At 47.8% G+C, this 21,325-nt stretch overlaps 1 protein-coding gene across 5 annotated transcripts in view; it reads left to right on the forward strand.

The window, feature by feature from the left end:
* LOC119445813 (pleckstrin homology domain-containing family G member 5-like) overlaps nucleotides 1-21,325 on the forward strand; it is a 676,589-nt gene that overhangs the window by 519,686 nt on the left and 135,578 nt on the right. For all 5 annotated transcript variants that reach the window (XM_037710104.2, XM_037710105.2, XM_037710106.2 and 2 more), the window contains one exon: nucleotides 15,736-15,833. In XM_037710104.2, coding sequence (XP_037566032.1) covers nucleotides 15,736-15,833 — 98 coding nt within the window. The remainder of the gene's footprint in view (nucleotides 1-15,735; nucleotides 15,834-21,325) is intronic.

Here is a 21,325-nt window from a genome sequence, read left to right on the forward strand (position 1 = left end):
AGTTGCGTTACCCTCAAAACAATACTGCGCTGCACGTTTCTCTTTTTCTCCCTTTTTTCGATAAATGTGTATTCAGGTTGCTTCCGTATGCGACTCACGCTTTTCGGTGGCAAGACACGACTGTTCAAAGGCCCCGGCAACTTGTTAAAGTGCTTGGGTTTTCTTTTTCTTTTCTTTTTTTTCTTCCTTCCACCGTAGGGCAGAAATCATGCACAGGAAGCAAGCGACAAATGCATGTACGCGGCAGCGACAGAGCTGGGATGAAGAAAACCTGCGAGAGCTCGTGCCAACTGACGCATGTGGTTGTACGCTACGCGCGCGATCTGTGCTTGTTTCTCTCGCCGAGTTCTCAGTATAAGCGCAGCCCCCCCCCCCCCTCCCCCATCAGCCACAGCCTTTTTCGGGCTCGTTGTACATACGTCCCAACTCCCTGATAGGGTTCTTCACCCTTGTGTGCACGGGAGAAACAGTTTTCAGCAGCTGTCGCTCGCTGGGTGCGCGAACTATAGCGTTACTGTATATGTTCACATTAGGAGAGAGAGAGAGAGAGAGAAAACTTTAACGATAGGAAAGGTGGAGAGTTCGGCCGGAGGAGCTTATCTCTGGTCGGCTACTCCACAAGTTGAGCAAATGGTTAGGGGGTGACAGGTAAATGAATTCAAAAAAAGAAAAGATGGGGTGACGATGTAATACTGTGTACAGTGAATGCTAGTGATCAATCTATTGTGCGGTTCACATAAGGTGACCAGACGTACCGATTTTACCGCCGCGGTCCCGCTTCCCCACATGCTTACGTGTGGGAAGTTGTTTTGTCCCGCTTTGGCCTCTCCGGACGCCGAGTTGTCCCGATATGCCCGCCCTGTGGTGCCGAATCGACTGTTCACGTTCTCGGGTGCGATGGCGCCACGTTCAAAAAGACTCACGAGAGGCAAGCGGCTAAGCGAAACACTGTCGGAAGTGAAACAGCAGAATCGATGGTGCGGTCTTATGGCAGTTCGGTAAAGCGAACCGTTGCTCGCCTTACTATTCAGAGCTGCGCATTGGCAGACGGAAGTGCGATTCCGATCAATCTTAGAACGTATACGACCACTTGCGGTTTGTGCGTTTTCTCGATCAAGCATCAGTGAACTTCTGAGTGAGTTGGCTAACGAGCCGTAGCCAAGCCAAAACGCATTGCGCATAAATATATGATGATGATGATGATGATGATGATGATGATGATGATGATGATGACGACGACGACGTATCGGCCAGCGCTGGTTTAAGAGCTTCAAGTATTCAAACCGTTGTCGTAGCAAAACGTCTGTATTCACGTGGACGAGCAGGATACACAGGGCGCTAATGAACTGCTTGAGCTGATATCACCTTGATTTTTTTTTTGTCCGATTTTGCCCGTATTCGTCCGTGTTCACAAAAAAGCTCTCACGCTAGAATTGTCCGCCAGAGAGAATTTCAGCCAATCCTGGTGCGAGGCATATCATTAGCCAAGGCAGCCGGTCAATCGCAAATAGCTATAGCAGATTTGTGAATTTGGCACCTGTTCTGTAGCGGCTTCGATTCTACTCAAAGGTAGAGCGTATACATACAGGGACACTATAGGCGCAGGCTACTACTCTCCAGCGACGTCGCCGAGAGGGGATTCTTCTTAGCGTATACCCCTGCCGTTATTCGAGAGGAAAACAGACCCCGCACCGGCACTTTCTTCGTGATCCCCATGTCTGCCAGCAGAGCGTGTTCTTTCTCTGAATAGTCAGGAGGCATTTTGCTAGACATCTATAGTTTTCTCCTTCGGGACGTCGCGTATTATACTGCTCGGCTGTGCTCCAATTGTATAGCGCTTGAACCCTGTGGCGTTGTAGAATTGAGCTGTGCGGTGATGGCTTGTGATTTAGCGACCTTCCTTTATAGAAAATTATTTTAAGCTTACTCATTTGCAGTGCCTGTATTTGATAATATAGGTGTTGCGATAAAATTTCCCTTCGTAGTTTTATTTTTTTAAACACGTTTTTTTTTAATGAGTATTCAGTGCTCACTTGGTGTTAACGTATGCAAGCAAGAGTGACAAATAAAAATTCACGTGGTTAGATGTCTCCATCTGTAGTACTTGCTTCGTTGCCATCGCAACGTACTTGGTATACTTCCGCTACTTCGAGGTATCTATTTTTTTTTTTTTACATGTTACCGCACCGCTTACTGAAACTATCTTTCCAAATTTTTTTTAGATATTTGGGAGAGCATTAGTGTCGCTCTATCGGAATATTTCCAAAAATAAAGAAAACTGACAGCTCTAGCTCAACAGCGGCCGCAGTGACACCCAGTTACAGATTTGTAAAGAAAAAAAACAAGAACCAAACGATGTTGCCCTCATCTTCCGTCTGCCTCGTCAACGAGACGACACGTATATAGCGCGATGCACGTCGTCTTGTTCAAGAGACACGCGGAAGATCGAGTGCGCTCTGCGCTTTGAATGATGACTCACTGAACGACAATTAGATTTTAGGTTTCCTAAACTCTGATGAAAGGCGGCGCTGAGGGCGGAGCAATTGCCGGCAATTCCCGCAAGGCTAGGTCAGCCTGCAGCCAACAACGTTCTCCCCCTCCTTTTCTGTCCTTTGAAGTCAAGGAGGAAGGAAACAAACTGGGAGAGAGCGTTCACGTCCCGCAGCCAGCCTTCGCTAGCCGACTCTCCGTGAGGCCATCCCCATCGCATATTCACTCTCGAAAAGTCGGCCCAACACGTGACACGGCGCTTGGTGTGCTTGGTTCCCGGTATAGGTTTTAATTGACGCGCTTTTGTTCGGGTGCTTTGCCAACCACTCTGCGCGCATTTTCTTCCCGTATTTTTGTGCAACTTGGTCGTTTATTACGACGTATACATCTATCGTCTTCGATGCAACGACGCGAGTGCGGCAGCCTATCCGTTGTCTTTTCGGAAGAGAGTGTGATTAGCACGGCTATAGTATACGGCCGGTGTCGTATACACTTAAATGTCATCCGCGACGTGGTCACGTGTTGGACCGACTTTTGTTGGCCACAATTCTGTTACGTAATGCGCCCTTCTAGATCTTTCCTTCCTCCATTCTATACGTGATGCCGCGCGGGTGCGTTAGTCATTCGACCCTCATTCAACCGACTACGGGTTCTGTATGATACGAGTATATGCCGATCGCAGCGGTATGCGGGACACGTCCAGCATAACGCGTGCCACTGAGTGCGCGGCCATGGAGCCCACTTGACTGCCGGGGGCTTTGAATTGATTGGGCTTTGGAAAACGTGAGGCGCGACGGTTGCGTTACCTGTTAACTGAACGTTTAGAACGCTTACGTTACGAAATGATACTTTGTAATGAGACTACGGTGAAGCTACGATCGGTTGTTTGGTTTTAGTAGCGTGGACGGGTGTCCACGTTGCAGTCTATAGTTCTCAAACATCAAACTTGTAAGGAGCGATTCGCAGTCATTCGATTCTTGTTGTTTAGTTGGCCGCGAATAATAAGCATCCTAGAGGCGAGGTGTCCAGGGCCTCCTCGTTACACTTTTGGAGGAATGACGAGGCAGCTCGTATATCAGACTAGAGGTAATCCAGCGTAGGTAAGCGAGTCATATACCGTGAAAGGGGATTCGAAATGGGCAAGGGGAAGCAGAAGGACAAATGCTGGTATTTTGCAGGACTATACGACTGCAGCAACACTCACTCACTCACTCACTCACTCACTCACTCACTCACTCACTCACTCACTCACTCACTCACTCACTCACTCACTCACTCACTCACTCACTCACTCACTCACTCACTCACTCACACTCACTCACTCACTCACTCACTCACTCACTCACTCACTCACTCACTCACTCACTCACTCACTCACTCACTCACTCACTCACTCACTCACGTGTTTTGCTGAAACATTGGCCGAAGACCTTCGAACGACGCACCGCCGGAAGGCCAGTGAGAACTGACTACCCGTTTATTGAACTAGTTGCAATATAGAAAGTAACGATGAGGGCCAAAGAAGAACAAGAAAATGCCAGTCACTTGTATATGCTTACAACCATCATTATAATGGCCAAGACGCGTACTATTTCATTCTCCATTGACTAACTCACGAATCACGCCTGTCTAAAGTAAACTTTCAGTTACAAAACTGCAGCTAGCATCGACATCGATGCATAGTGTCTCTAGCCTGAATTCCGTTTGTCCTGTTGCCTGTTTGTTCGAAATTGCTGGGCCTTTCCAGCTTTCTGATTGTGTTTTACTGCTATCGGAATGGCAAGGTGCGAAGGAAAAAGTTCGAGAAGTAGATAAAAGGTGGATCGGGCGTTGGGTGCTCCTTCCATCCAGCACCGCAATCTTCCCTCTTCATCGATCAGACAAACACGTCGCGCGCATCGCGCTCCGGCCGAGAATTTATCGACGCGCTCGCCATAAATCCAGCCATCCGCCACCACCAGCTGCAAAAGAATGCGCGCCCGGCGCGAGATTCTTATTTCCCGCGATTGAAGCGAATGCAAACAAAAAAAAAAAAAAAAACAGGAAATAACATAAAATAAACAGGACGGAGAAGTAAAACTTGGGAAAGCGCGAGATATACGGGGATGTAAATAACGGAGCGGAGAACAAATTGAGGCGTTGGGCAGTTATGAATAAGAGGTTATATCCTCTTCCTTTTCTCGCGTCTTGCTTCTATTCTCTAGCTCAGATCATCACTTTTGCCTCCCGAGTTACTTTTCCCGTGCCTCTGTCTCCGTCTATACATCTTTATACGTGATTTCGCGGCGGTCTATTCCCTCATCGTTTATGTTCCCTGCTTCTTTACTCTTCCTGGTTTCTGTTTTCTTTTTTTGTGGGGGCGACAGGACGTTTGTCAAGTTGAACGCCCGCCCCTTTAGGGTGCCTTGATGTCAGCGCCGAGAAGTTTGGTATCCAGGCACCTTGCGCCCCTTGCGATAGACGCGCCACCTTGCGTGCGCCATGCGCAATAGGGCTTGGACTGAGAACCGTGACATTCTCGACTGATCTCCTGTAGTAAATAGACTTTGCGCCATTCCTATAGGGGAAACTCAAATCGCAGCATTTTTTCGTCAGCGCACAGCACCTGACTCTGCGCGGCCAGGCTTTATGGTGTCATACGTATATGAGAAGAACCCGACAGGCGTGAGATCTGTTAAAGCCAACGACAAAAAGAAACCGTTCGCGTTTGTCAGTGGTCAGTGCAAGTATTAATCAGTTCGCTTGTACGCAAAGAGTGTGGTTGTGGTGTAGTGGTTAGAGCGCTGGGCTAAAGGTGGTCCCAAGATTGGTGATTGAATTCTACGTCGTATATAATATTGGCCTTATAATCGTAACTGCCCTCACTGAGCGATCCGTAGACTGGCTTTCTCTATCAAAATAAAGCAATCATCTGTTATGCCTTTGGAAACGCAGTGCGTTATTACGAGGTCATTACTGTCGTGGTAGCTATACCACGACAGTAATCCGTTCCGATACTGAGCAGATGTCGCAAGTTCGATTCCCAACCGCGGTGGCCACATTTCGATGGGGGACAAAACGCTCGTGTACATTTAGGTGCAGGTTAAAGAATTTGTGCAGGCGGTAAAATAATTCCGGCGATATCCACTACGACGTTTCTTATAGCGCTAATGTTGCTTCGCGACGTGAAACCTAATCAATCAATTAATTAATTAATCAGTCATTGCAAGACCTCCGATGACAGCGGGGAAACTTTGTATAAGTGTTTCATATAACGCCTCTAAACAGCATGTAACTCGTGACATTTACCGCGGGTTCTGGAAAATGTAAACTTCGTGACAGATCTAAATTCTATCAGAAAACTTTGAAGACAAGCATATGAAGTTTTTGGGTGCTTCTAATCGCACTCAAAGCTTCGCTGTAAAATTAATATAACCCGCATCGCGCGCAGGAAGTCCAGTAAGGCTCTGTATTGAGTCATCTTTAATCTACGTGCTAAACTCATGATGCCAACCGCTGCGAAGGCCAGAACGGCTGAGCAAGGGTTCCTAGATGTGACAATTAATTGCGCGTTCCATTCCTGCGTCTTTTATTGCGATAGCAATTATATGTACACTCCAAAGCAGATTTCTGCCGTCGTCGTCGCCGTCGCCGTGAGGTTCCGTATGACGTCAACGGCGATGAAATCGTCGCCGCGCGCCGGACGCTGTATGTGCGTGTGAAAGGGCGCGAGGGACGCGCGCTTTCACGGGGAGCGAATGCACGGCGGAGAAAAAACGCGCATTCTGCGCCGTGCTCCCTGAAGGGCTGCAGAATTAAGCGTCTCTTTCCTCCTCTCCATATATAGAGAGCAAACGCGACTTTTTCCGTCGCGCGAAAGGCTGTGAGGGGACGGCAGGGAGGGGAGGCGACGTTTAGCTGCGGGCGTTCGGTGCGAACGCGGGCAAAACGCCGACGGCGTCGACAACAGTTCTGCGCGTTGCTGGTGCTGCTGCATGGCCAAGTTTATACAGCTGATAAAACTACTATCCTTACTCCGTATAGCTCTCCACTAATTTGCTATCGCAATTGATGCTTCGCCTTTCGGGTGAAACTGCGACAATTTTTTTTAATGCGAACGCATTATATGCCCCATTACGCGAAAATCTGTCGTCGTCGGCATGACCGAAAGATAGTGCCAAAAATGGCCGATGACGCAAAGATTAAAAACGTGGCAAAAAAATGCTCGGATTGACGTCAAATTTCTCAGGGAAGTTCCCGTAAACGAAGTAAATTAACGGCTTTAAAGAGAAAAATTCTGGGTCTGGGTGGGAATCGAGCCCGGGCCTCCGGGCTGCAAGACGATCACGGTTCCCCCACGCCACGGCGGCTCCATGGTTCTGGCTGACGAAAGGTGTGCCTAGTGCATGCGTCATTGGGCACGTGACGGCGTAGTCAATGGGAAGGAGGTGGCGCCACGTCATGACTGTATAAAATGAGCGCGTTCGTGAAGTTCCCAGGTCTACAAACGCTACAATGCTTTCGCATTCCCAAGGTGAGCAGTCTTAAGTGTACCTGCCGAATTTTCACTCCAACTTCTACCTCCTGTGTTTTGACTCGACTTAGTGAAGCGACTGAGTTAAAGGGCGTAAACGGCGGCCTATTTACCATGTAATCAATATTTGTGCTTTTCTGTGGCGAGTTTTACGGAGCAGTTACTCAGTGAACTGCCCGACGAAGCCCGTACTCTTTGTGGAGGTCGCTTTGGATGGCGTACGAGTAGCAACGTGCGTGAAAATTTGCTCCAACGGCACGCAGTAGACTGGTGGCGGACGTGTGACGAAAATATGTCGACTCTTCTTTCTGGGTTTTACGTGCCCAAGCCAGTTCTGATTATGAGGCAGGCCGTAGTCGAGGGCTCCGGATTAATTTTGACCACCTGCGATTCTTTAACGTGCACTACAAAGCAAGCACGCGGTCGTTTTTGCATTTTCACCTCCATCGATATGCGGTTCTTGCACAGTGGAAAAGTTGCAGCTACTTACTGGCAACGTGAAACATCCAGCATCGTTCGAGGTTCCTCAGAGCGACACTAATGCGTTTATGTAAGGCGAGAAAATGTTTGTGCGTGTGTAACCCATGCGAGTTTGTGACAACCGCAAGACGACGGCAACGACGGTTGTATGACGGTGTTATTTTTTTTTTTTAAGACGAAGTCCTTCTTGGCGAGTTACCGCCAAATTTAAATTACGGGGTTTTACGTGCCAAAACCACGATCTGATTATGAGACACGCCGTAGTGGGGGAATCCTGAATAATTGGGACCACCGGCCCGCCGTGGCCGGGATTTGATCCCGCGACCTCGTGCTTAGCAGCCCAACACCATAGCCACTTAAGCAACCACGGCGGGTATACCCCCACTTTTCCGTATGTGTTTCAACCATCTTTCGTGAAACCGATCCCGAAGATAGCAGTCTAAATATAAGTGCTATACTGGGGCCACTGGGTATATGACTATGATGATAATGATGATGGGGGCGGGGCGGTGGCGATGATGATGCTGATGATGATAAATAATTTGGAAGGCGATTTAACCTCTAACGACGTCGGTCAAGATTGGCTGAAATTTGCTCTTACGGGCAATAATAGCGCAAGAGATTTTTTTGTAAGATCCAGGCCCTGCGCCCGATATTGACAAAACGTTCTTACGCTATAGTCCCGCTGGTTGGACGAGATTCCAGCCTATCGCGATGCTGGACATATTAATTATTAGCGAATGCGTCCGGCCAATGGCAAACAGCACGTATATACGAACGAAAACCTTTGTGAAATCGGCGCCACTGGCTGGCCTCATTGTGGCAACCTTCTGATTGACCAGCGAATTGCGAGTCGCGACCACTTTTCCAGCGCATCGGTTCTTCTTTAGGTGTGAAGGCGCTTGTCCTATGGACTGACTGCTAACCGAACACACTTCGTGAAATTCGGGAGTAGCACGGAAGCACTATATCACTGTTCGCAACTTTGTGCGCACCGAGTTATTCTCCGCATGTTCGCGTGAAATTAGGTGAGAAAAATTAATCTCGTGAAAAAAAACACACAAAAGAAAGACAGTCATGCTTTTGCGCGCCGATCAGGACCGTCATTCCGTTAACCTCTGCACCGTGCCGTTCTTGAAGTCTTGCACGAAGTGCACGCACTACCGCTCCAGGATATCACACACATCACTGCCGACCCGATTCGTGCCGCGGATTTCTCGCTCGCCCGCTGGACATTGCTGCGAATTGAATAACAGTGTCAGCGAATTCACCGCATGACTCGCAGAGCACCTACTTTGTCTTCGCTCCCTTCGAGCGAAATCCGGATCGAAAACGATCGCCCGCGAGCGCTGTGGTAATTTGCCTGAATTCCTGCGGGTGAACGCCGGCGCCCAAGGTTACTCGAACTGGCGCGAACAGCTACGTTCATCTTGTGTGCGTTCGTTCGTTCGTTCGTTCGTTCGTTCGTTCGTTCGTTCGTTCGTTCGTTCGTTCGGTTGTGTGTGTGTGCGTGTGCGTGTGCGTGTGCGTGTGTGTGTGTGTGTGTGTGTGTGTGTGTGTGTGTGTGTGTGTGTGTGTGTGTGTGTGTGTGTGTGTGTGTGTGTGTGTGTGTGTGTGTGTGTGTGTGTGTGAATTCGTGTTTTAGTATTTTGCGTCCAGTGAGCCGTAGGTGTTACTGCTAGTTCCCACTTATTCCTTCAGTTTTCTATACTCCACCGGCACGTGCGTAATGCGTGTTGGTATTCCGGGTATGAAGCGCAATTTTGATTCATCTGTTGATTGATTGATTGATTGATTGATTGATTGATTGATTGATTGATTGATTGATTGATTGATTGATTGATTGATTGATTGATTGATTGATCGATCGATCGGTCGGTCGGTCGGTCGGTTTTGTTTTGTTTTGTGTTGGGTTGGGTTGGGTTGGTTGGTTGTTATCAACGGCTCAAAGCAACAACACCTTTTGATAAGTTGGAGGCGCCGCAGTTGAATGCTCCGCTTTAAATTTTACCATGTGGGTTGACTGAATGAGCGCTTTGTGTTGACCTTTATGGGATCGGCAGGAGAGCGCCTGAGCCCCTTAGCCACCACGAAGAGGAAACGTGTGGCATTACACGCAGCCGTTGCGATAAAGGTGATGACCTATGGCACAGGTGCTGCTATGTAGACCTAAGAAATGCGCTGGAAGCTGTCAATTGTTATGTCGTAAAGAGGGAGAGAGAGAGGGAGCAAGCTCTTTAATCAATAGCAGAGAAGATTGTCGGAGTTGAAGCATTCGTGTACCTAGGTGCTAATCTGTAAGGGAGAAAAAAGGCTCTAGAAGAAGTGTGAAAGAAAGTGGGGGGAGGGGGGGGGAGCAGTTTGATATTGTCATTTCGCACTGAAATTTATATACATCGAGAAGTGGTAGACGGTCTATCACTTAATTTGCTCCATGAAATGTGTGACCTTCCGTTGTTTCAAATTTCACAAAATGTCACAAATTCTTGAGCATTGAGTAAGCCTCATGTGTCCTAGAGCATCTCAAAGGGTATCTTACGCAATGTTCAACTGCGTTTGTTAGTGTCACCTTTTTAAGTACGGCTCCTAAACTACTCGTAATGGACTGCTTACAAACGTCAAGAAGCCGAAGTCTGAAACGTTTTCACCGTTCAATAGCAGCAAAACAAGATAAATATATCTTGTTTACACGATTCATGCACCTTCGCCATGTTACTTTTATATCTGTGAACCGTCGCAACACATGTTTCTTCGGTGTGGAGTTCTTAGAACAACATCTCACGGTGACGAAGGCATGTTCACAGCAGCGCGCACAGCAAAAACGTACTTTGCACTAGCACTTATGCTCGGCACTCCCGCCGGACATATCAACATGCGTCTTGCGACGGGCCGCAACCAGACCGATGCCGCAGGCGTTCGCAACAAGTATACGACTTACAAAAGCTGCATTTCGGCTGCTTGCAAACTGCACAAATATATGTTTTGTAAGGACCATGTGGGATCCTTAGATAACCGACTCGATATTTGGCTCTAGAAGTATTTCTTTCTTCTTTCTGGGGTTTTACGTGCCAAAACCAGTTCTGATCATGAGGCACACCGTAGTGGAGGGCTCCGGATTAATTTTGACCACCTGGGGTTCTTTAACGTGCACTATTTCATTTCATTTATTATCACTTTATTTTTCATATCAATTTCATTTATTACACAAGGGGGACAACGCAAGCACACGGGCGTTTTTGTATTTCGCCTCCATTGAAATGCGGCCGCCGGGGCCGGGATTCGATCCCGCGACCTCTTGCTCAGCAGCGCAACGCCTTAGCTGACTGAGCCACCCCGGCGGGTTCTAGAAATACCGCGCGTGATGTAACATTTACTCGCTTTCTTTCCTCTTAATAATAATAATAATAATAATAATAATAATAATAATAATAATAATAATAATAATAATAATAATAATAATAATAATAATAATAATAATAACTCGTCAATCTTTTTCTTCCAGCATCCCCAGTGCAGAATATATAGTAGGCCAGAGCAAGCAAGCTAAGGCTCATACCGATCGCCCCTTCAGCTTCATGTAAATAAGTCTCTCCGTCCCTCGCAATCATTGTTCATGAACAATGGACTGCGTTTCGCGTATTTGAGCAACAGCAGAAAGCACGCACGCACTCACGCACGCACGCACACACACACACACACGCACGCACGCACGCACGCACGCACGCACGCACGCACACACACACACACACACACACACACACGCACGCACACACACACACACACACACACACACACACACACACACGCACGCACGCGCGCGCGAACACGCATGCACGCACGCACACACGCTCACACACACACGCACACACACACTTGCGCCACACGCGCCACATTTGCGTTTTCGCACGGACAAGTTCATTCGTCACATTACGCGCTGGTAACCGCGTGCCGTGTCGGCTCGCTTCGTGTCAGCTCGCGACACGGCGCGTCAAACTTTTTTTCGCGCTCCGTTAACTTTCAAGGGCACCGCGAATACGCCGCTGCCGTGCCCGGTCAGCCCGATTGCCCGAGGCTGGTTCGGCGTTGTACGGTGAAGGAAAGGATGGGTGGCAGAGAGGAGGGGATAGTCGATTTCGAGCTGTGGCCGGCCCCTTCTATTGATCCCTCATTTTTGCCCTTCTGTGCCCGGCTGCTCGCGCCTTTCGCTTGCATCGGTGGCCGAGGTACGCGCGGTGCCACCGGTGTTTGACGTGTGCGAGGCAGTGCCGTTGTCTTGGAACGCGCCGATACTGCGAGCCGCCCAGCTGCCGGACATAGTGGAACTAGCAGACATCGAATGAGGGATGCTTGCCGGGGACGTACATGAATGGCCGTGACCCGGGCAAGCTTGCACTATCTATCTATCTATCTATCTATCTATCTATCTATCTATCTATCTATCTATCTATCTATCTATCTATCTATCTATCTATCTATCTATCTATCTATCTATCTATCTATCTATCTATCTATCTATCTATCTATCTATCTATCTATAAGTCAGCCACTTCATCGAAATACTCGGTACGATACGACAGCCATGGTTTCGTTTGGTCGATTGACTAATTTATTGATTGATCGATAGTGGAAATATTGGTAACAAATATGGCGCCGACTTCTCTAATCAGACAAATTGTTGAAGGAACGGAAACGTTGCTGAAGTTACATGAATATCAGCAGCGATGATGCAGTTCGCTAGCACATGCAGTATATACACGACCATTTTCGTGCTTAAAAGTGCGCACTATATATATATATATATATATATATATATATATATATATATATAGCTGCACATTTGAGCATGTCAAACAGTAGGGTCTGCAATGCCGCGATTGCAATATATGCAGATCCATCCTTACTATCTTTTTCAATTATTTTTTTCTTTAGCGACGAGCCATTCCTATACAAACATGCACGAAGCAGCTGCAGGCTGGTCCCACCAGCATTCGCTTCGTTCAGTAAATAACTCTCAGTCGGACAGAAAAACGCACCGGAATTGTGTAAGCACGGCGCCCAGGGGGCTGGCTGATCGTCGCAAAATTCGTGCCGCCTGGCAGAACGGCAATTCAGCCAGACTGTTGTTCGCTATGGACTAAGGATGAAAATAGGCGGAGATTGTGGGGGGGGGGGGACCGACCCCTTAAAGTCCAATCTGAGCACAGCTGCATGATTCCCGTCGAAGAGCGCGCCCGTGCCGAAGCTACATCATTTTCCTGGGTGCTTTTTTTCTTCTGTTTCTTTTTTTTTATGGGGGGGAGGGGGGGGGGGCATATTTGCCGGATTGGGCCACTTTTGGAAAGTGAACAGTGCTTCCAAGACTAAAAAACAAACAAATCGAACAAACCACACAAACCAAGCGGAATCTCTTTCTCGGTACACCTGCCTATAACCGCAAGAACTTTGTGCCAATAGTAGTAGCACAAACCCACTATACGGTAAATGGGAAGCTTGGCGGTAAACGGGCGGAAACATCAAAACAAAGGCGCCGACGCAAAAAACGATGCAGCGGAAGCCACGGTATACAAAACTGAAGTTAAAGTTGTAGTTATAATTGAAGACAATGATACCCGCGTGCCTGCAGCAAAGATAGCTCAAGGATTTCGACCGATTTAGACTGATTTTAGTTAGGCATGGAAAACTTGAAAAACGGCACGAAACTTGTCGCGTATACCGAGCGTTACTGCGCATTCGCATAAACGAATCGATCACGGGGGGCACAACATGGTTGTGACTGCGTATATTTTAAACGGCTCGGGGGGATTCATAACCCGAAGAACTTGGGAGTCGGTTCAATTCGACGAAACGACGCTTCCAGGAGTCGTCTTTCTTCTCATATTTTCTTGGAAAGAGGATACCCAGAGTTCAGGAAGAAGCGCTCAAGTGATTCGAATGCCTATACGCTTTTCTCCCTCCCCTTCCTTCTTGCATTCTTGCTCCGTAAACATTCATAATCCCTCTTGTGTGCTCGCTGTTTTTCTTCCGATAACCTCTTCTTCACTGCCCTCTTAACCATTATAGACAAACACCAGGCCTGTGCATTACCAGAGTCTAAAGTACCTCTTTAAACAAGGGTATTAAAGGACTCTGGCATTGGCTTACGTACACAGAGAATAGCCTTATCTATATACGAGATCCGCCGCTGTTTATCATCTTCTCTCTTATCCTCTTAACGCTGGTTTGGTTTGGTGAACAAGTGCTGAAAAACCCTGGCTCACACTGAATGTATAATGTGTAGCATAGCGCTCTCAAGCCCAGAAGGTAACTACTCCGCGGTGACTGTGCACGCATGGATTTCCGGTGTGGGCTCATAGTTCCACGCGTGCTGGCCTCCTTACTCTGCTGACACCTAGCGGTGACTCTGTGAATGCGTTGCGGTCTTGGGGCATGAAGGGGCCGATCCGAAAACTTGATTTATTATTAGGCTTCACCGAAACCGACACTGAATGCGGACGAAGCTCGTAGTAAATCATGTACTACTCAGGCGTTCGCCAAGTGACAAGGAGAGCGTATACATTCGTATTCAGCAACTATAATGAACTCCCTTGCCGCCTAGCCGGTGCCAGAGCGGCAACAGACACTATACTGCTCCCATTAACACCCGCTGGGTCACCACACTAAACGTCTCTTGGTGAGGTTGGCAACAGCTCGTTTCGGTGGGCTGTCTTTATCTCTATGCCCTCTCTGCTGTCCTCTGCCCCTGACCTTTTACTCCCATACCCCCATCCCTTAGCTGCTGGCCGCCTTGCAAGTGTTAGCAGACTGCGCTGGGTAGTTGTGGTCCAGTTAGAAGCAATGTTCTTCCTTTCCTATTTCTTTATTTTATTTTCAATAAACAGTTATTGTTTCTATACTTCGTGTGCTGACCCAACGAGAGTGACTATTGTTCCCGCAGCTTAGATCTTATCGGCATCGCTGTCGCAGCCCTCAATCATTTACAGAACCGATTCACAGAATAAATCAATAGTAACGCATAGTCAGCGACTTACATACACCAACTAATGTTGTCACGCACCGAAACAGTCGTCGTTTTTTTTTTTTTTAGCAGCCCAATAATTAAATCATTTGATATTCTTCGGATAATCCTTTCAAACACAAGCACATTTAAAAAAGAAAGGAAAGAGAAAAGACCATGAATTTCAACGAGCACAGTGAAATGCATGCTACACAGTGCATTCTCATAGAAGCCAGTGGTTAGGGCAAGCCACACACATATACAACCCTCTATTCCCGTGGCGCAGCAGAAGCGTGGCAGTGCCGGGCTTTGCCTCCGTTCGTCGAACGTATACATGCCTTCCCGTCTTGCCGTCGAAGCAGCAGCGGAGGCGCGCGACCGTTTCCGGCTCTGCGCCATTGTTCCGGGACGGCTTCCGAGCAACGCGTCCATCCCCGAACGATGGAGCTGTCCCGCGGGAGGCGTTTGTGGACATGTCTCGGTCATTTATGCGCCACAAGAGGCCGTTCATTGTCGCCGCCCTTTTCTCTGTATGCTTCCTGGCGCCTCCCTTACGCACTGCCCTCGTTTTCATTCATTCTTCTTTCTCTCTCTCACTATATATATCTCTCTCCTTTGTTCCTTCGTGATTCACCGTAGTTTGAGCAAGACGGCACTTGCTCCAGCCTGGCTGGCGCCGCGTTTTCCGTCGGAAGTGTTCAAGTGGCTTCGACTTCCGTTGGAAAAATATGAAACAATGAAAGAAAGAAAGAGGGAAGGAGAGGAGAAGGGAAGGATGGGAGAGAGAAGAAAGAAAGAAACGTGAAGGCGACGCCAGCATGACACCTCATTGAGCAAACAGAAAAAAAAAAAAGGGGGGGGGGGGTGCTGAGAAAAGGAATACGATGTGACCACAGTTAGTATTCTGTTCATCTTTTGTGTATTGGTTTAAGACTCGAAAGAGACCTAAAGAATACGCATGTGTTGAATTTGGACTACGTCATACTCTTGAAGAGAGGGTACAGTAATGCCTTTTGCGTGATCAAGCTATCGCAGTGACTGCACTGTACATACGCTTTTTTTTTTCGCTCAATGGTTGCTCGATTGTTGGGGGAACGGGGGAGGGGGGGAGGGGAGAGGCGGGCATCACCTATCCTATATCAGAATTTCCTTATATGAAACGCTGTGATAAGCACGTGGCATGAGAATGATGTATGTATGTTATTCTACTTGTCATTGTGTTGCGTATTCAAATGCTCTTCTTTCATTATCCCCGCAGGTCCCTAGCCAAGAGTACCTCGCCGTCGCGATAGAAGACGATGTAGGGGACATCCAGTTACAGGAGTCCATTCCCGCGGTCAAAGGAGTCATCCTACGGTGAGTCGCCTCCTCGTATTAGTAGCTGCACCCTGGACCGCAGTGGTCTGGCATAAAACGTGTGGTGCTTCTCAATGCTCTATCAGCCATGAGTAACCATTCCTCGTTTTTTTTTTTTCCTTGCTTTACTTCTTACGATCTAGTAAGCGAAACCGGCATCGCCTGAGCCGTTCAATCAAACCAACGATAAATAATTGCTTTCTTATCCAATGGCGTTATGACTCACGTCGTGGTGACGCGAACAGGAGCTCGAGGCATTGTCACAGGAAAGAGCCCTTTTTATCATCAAGCGCTGACGCCAGAGGTAACCCGTACCTCCAATCTCCAAGCGTACTGGAGCAACGCGATACAAGATACTCTTGGTACAAGATACTGCACATCGACATGTGAGCGTGCGCGAGAGCTCGTCTATAAACTATATACTTGCGCGCTCAAAACTCGCGCGTGCCAAAACAGTCCCGGATGGTACCTTGGCTTACAGTATGCGCCCTGTCAACGCCGCTTCGCACGGAGCCCAACACCGTGGTTTGTTTATTGCCCCGCTTCCCTATACATGGTCATTTCGCGACACTCTTTCCTTCTTTCTGTGATTATATATATATATATATATATATATATATATATATATATAATAAGCAGAGAGAAATTCTTCAGGCTACCTTTCAAACGTAAAAGACTTGAGCGACGCTACACGCTACAAAGGTACACAGGTCACGTGTTTCATTTCATTGGTTTCGACCGGTGGGCTCGCCTTCATCAGAGTTTACCTCGGGGTTTTGTAAGCCCTGATTAAGACAGGTCCACCGGTCGAAACCATTGAAACCAAGTACTTGTTCTGTTTACCTTGTATAGCGTCGCTCAAGTCATATGTATATATCTATATATACCGCGCGTTGCACAAGTCTGAAAGTACTTTTCTTAAAAGCGTATCGTCGTCGCAGTCGGCGGTGTTTTAACCCCGCAGACCCCCGGTCGGCCAGGAGGTCGGGGCTTCGTTTCGCGCTCAAATGTGCGTGCGTGTGCCGCTCTCGCAAGGGCTCTAATGACGGAGCAACGACCGGCGACCGAAAAGACGGGTCTGGGGCTGCGGCGCGCACATCGTGTTTCGCCCCGCGCGTACAGCGAGCGTCGCTTGGGCGACAGCATCATTATATGTACCGTATACACGAGGTGTCGAGACGCACTCTCTTCTCGAGGGAGAGAGACTGAAGAAGAAGAAGAGTGAGGCGTCGGCGGTGGCCATTTAATCGCGGCCTGTCCCGCTTTAGGGTGTCGCCGCCGAAAACGAGAGTACGGCCCTCAGCGCTCGTCTCCGCTGTGAGGATTCTTCCTCGCTCGACGGGTGAGAAACGGGAAACCGTGACGACGACGACGAACAACCGGCACTTTAGCGAGAGCGATAGCCTCGTTACAAGAGCGACGGTGTCGAGATCTTTAAGGAGAAGAAGGTAGAAAGAAAAGAAAAAAAAAAAGGAGAGAAAGTGATCCAGTGCGAGCAGAGGCTGACGGCCTTTCTCTGGAGGTCATTAGTCACCTTTACGCCCCCGTCCCCCTCCCAATTTTCCTTTGTGTACGTCGTCGAAGACCGTGACACGAAGTGACCTTGCCTGTTAAAGATCCCGATTTTGCTATACGCCGGGTCGGCGGGCGCAATCCGAAGCGCCAATGCGCGGCCACGCTCTCCCTATATAGGCTGCCGCATGAAAGAGCAAGCGGGGAGTCATTAAGCAGGCGTATAGCGGGCTCGTTATGGCGCGTCTGTGTGGAAATCGCTAAGGACACGTCAGGGAAAGGGAGTACACACGCAGAAGCGTTTTGGAAACGGCATTAATTCCCGCAGTGTGTTCGTCGTTATCTGTTTCTGTTAAGAGTACGTCCCTATATCGTTTTAATTGCGCTCTCACTGCGCGCGTAACAAAGGGAGTTCTTGGCGCCCCTTAGTTATTGCGACAGGCGGTGACGACTGCACCGAAGAGGGAAACTCGGTAACAATCACGACGGGAAGGGTATAACGAAATTACTAGCTGCGGCTCCCCTTCAACGTGTCCACAGGATACCGGGCGTTTTATGCTTTCCTGAAAGCTCGAAAGGCGCCAGGTCATATATATATGCTGCCATGACAGTCGCGATGACAGTGAGCGCACTTGTTGAGCCTGCGTTCCGGGGCTTTGTTATCGCTCGTTGCGTCTAGTCGCGCGCCTACTAATCTCGACAGGCCATCTCAATTTGCCACAAGCGTTGGGTACCGGTATAGCTGCAAGGCATAGCAAGCGCGCTATCGTTCGACGGGGCCGCGGCTATCGGCGTCGGCTGGAAATTAGGCGCGCGGACACGTGTCCGGTGGCAGGAAGTCCCCGATAACGTCGGGTCGCCGTGCATGTTTGCCGAGTGCAATCCACTTATCGCTTGGTCGTCGGTGTACACAAATGCTGCTTTTTCTGACGTCGGGAGCTGCTGTATCTTGGCTGATTAGCATAGCACGTCGCAAAACAACTTCCGGTTCGCGACACTTAAGCTAAGCTAGAATTATTTCGCAGCTCGTCGAAAGGCCACAAAGTTCCAAGCCTATATACGTGGGGATTTATTACAGGCGCCGTAGTGGGGGGCTGTGGGTTAACGTTCACTACGTGGAGCAGCAGCTTCTTCAACGTAAGCCGAAACCCGGGCGCACCAATGATTTTGCACTCTGTCTTCATCGGAATGCGGCTACCATGGCCGGGAATCGCGCCCTCGACCTCGTATTTCGGATCCTGTGCCCTACCTCATGTTCAACAGCGCTATGGCCGTGGAGTGACGCTGTGACTCTTTTTCGCCGCTAAATTCTATTTGAGAAACAGAAGCTTTGAAACACGCCTATAGACGCATTTTTATGAATGAGCGGTTCGCTTTCGTCTGATACCATGATGCTGCTAGTTACTGCTTACTCTAATTCCGTGCTCTTCAACTAATTATATTTAAAGGACGGTTGGGACTCACCCGTCAACACTTATTATGACTGCTGCATACTTCTCTCTCTTCCTCCTGCCCTTTAAACCCCTTTTTTTCTTATTTTCTTAGCATGTGATGTTAAAGGTATTGCACAAATTAGGTCGACACCGCGTAGCCATTGTATGATTTAGACAAGCACGTGCGCTGCTTGCCGCGGTTGCCACGATAGCGAGCTCGGGCGCGTGGCAATTTAGGAATAAGAGACGCCGCGCGTATACTTAAATATCTGCGTGGACGCAAGATCCAAGCACCGGGTTCTGGTGCGCGCGTGCGCAACCTTATGCTTGCAACTGGCGTCTCTGTAATCCGAGCTGTACGAAAGCTCCAGGCTATAAAACCCCCTCTGTAGACACATTCAGCAGCTGTAAGCTAAGCAAACTTGTAGTGACGCAGTCTTCTGAAATACGCAAGTCCGGAAAAGTGAAGGACTCAGTAGTCGTCTTCCTCCCAGAGAAGAAGCGCAAATGACTCATTTAACCTTCACTCCGTCCTCGTGTTATACGCCTAGATTTTTTTTTTATTGCTCTTCTCTTAACGCAACACCGCCCGCCGCTTTAATGGAGTGAGTTGCGTGGAAGAACCCACTCGGGGACAGGGAGACTTGGCACCAAGAGATTGTCGCGGAAGCCGGGTGTCACAATGAAGGGGAGAACAAAAGTAAAGCCTTTCGCGCTTTGCTCGTCTTCTCAGTGCGCGCAGCCGGTATTTATATCAAACCGGGGCTGAACGACGTCGTGCATTTAGTACCTGTCACCGCGCGGCCGAATGTACTCGCGCAAGATGAAACGATTCGGAAGGCGCGGACTTCGCCAGACACATTACGACACTCTCCTCCTCACCTCTCTCTATTCCCCGTATCTCTTCTCTCCCTACTTTTCTTTGTCTCTCTCACTCTCTATCTCGCTCTCTTTTTTTTATCTCTCTATCTGTGCCCTCTTTAACAAAATATTTTTTACCCATTTCTCAACTCTTCTCCGTACCTGTCTGTATATTTATCTATCTCTTTATATATCTCTTCCCTATACCTTCTCTGTACATCTATCTATCTATCTATCTATCTATCTATCTATCTATCTATCTATCTATCTATCTATCTATCTATCTATCTATCTATCTATCTATCTATCTATCTTCTCTCTCATTCTCTCTGCCTTTTTCCATCGCGTTCGTTCGTTCCATCGTGTTCCGCTTGAGAGCAAAGACAAAAAAAATAAAAAGAAAAGCTTCCACTCCTGTGGGACAGGCGCTGCCGTCACCAAAATAAAAAAAAAACATACACCCCAGTACTGCAGACACCGTGCTCCTTCCATCCGAATGCGCGTTCTTATACATACTTCTATTTCTCGTGTTAGTTGTCGCTACCTGTAGGCATGCGTAATAGTGGCGAGACAGTTTCGAGAAGAAATGTTCCGAGCGCTCGACGCGATTGGTTTCCTATGAAGTGAAGTGAAGTTTATTCTTCTTTTCAAAGAAAAGAGGGGGCCGGGACAAAAGGCGGTAAGGCCTGACGAGGCCCCGGTACCCATACAGTTGGCAGTAAAAAAAAAAGAAAAAAAGAAAATGTGCATATAAGGTGCCACAAATATGTCAAAAACAATGCTACAATGCGCACAGTGAAACTTAATTAGGGAAAAAGACAATCATGTGCAAGGTAATACTCAAGCATACAAAGTCATACACGTACAAACACAATGCATACATGACTGGTGAATTAAGACAAGAAATATGCGACTGCACTACTTGTCCGCAACAAAGATAGATAGAAAAAAAAACGTACATATAAGAAAACGGTGGATTACATTTTTTTTTTTTTTACATTTCAATTTGGCCTTCAATCAAACGTCGTTTCGTGTTTTTCTTAAACACATTTTCAGATAAAAAGAAATCATCAGTAAAGGGAAACTTGTTGAGGGCTGTGGCTACTTGAAAATTTAGCTTTTGTCTACCATAATTCGTGCGTGTTCGCGGAACTCGTAGTTTTACCTTACGAAAGTTGTAATTTATGATCCTGTCAGTTACAGAGTACAAGCGGTTTCGATGAATGTATTGCAACAGCCGTAGATAATAGACTTGGTCAGCTTGTAGTATGCGATGTTTAACAAACAAGGGTTGTGTACGTAAATTTTGTGGTGGACCATAATAGCCCTCAACAGCCCGCAAAGCTCTTTTTTGTAGCAGCAGTAGTTTATGGTAGTTTGAAGACGTAGTCGTACCCCATACAAGATTACAATATGATAGTTTTGAAAAGAACAGTGCGTTATACAATGACACCTTTAACCAAACAGGCAAGAGTTTAGAAATCTTAAAAAGCAGACCAACAATTTTACTCAGTTCGGAAGCAAGTTTTGAGATATGTACAGACCAAGAAAGATTTTCATTAAACCACACGCCGAGAAATTTTTGAGAAGAAACCTGGCTAATTTTTGTGTTATCATAATAAATCTGTACAGAATAACGTTCCACGGTATTGATCGGCTTGAAGAGAATGTAATTTGTTTTATTTA

The sequence above is a fragment of the Dermacentor silvarum genome, chromosome 3 (assembly GCF_013339745.2).
Source record: "Dermacentor silvarum isolate Dsil-2018 chromosome 3, BIME_Dsil_1.4, whole genome shotgun sequence".
NCBI lineage: Eukaryota > Metazoa > Arthropoda > Arachnida > Ixodida > Ixodidae > Dermacentor > Dermacentor silvarum.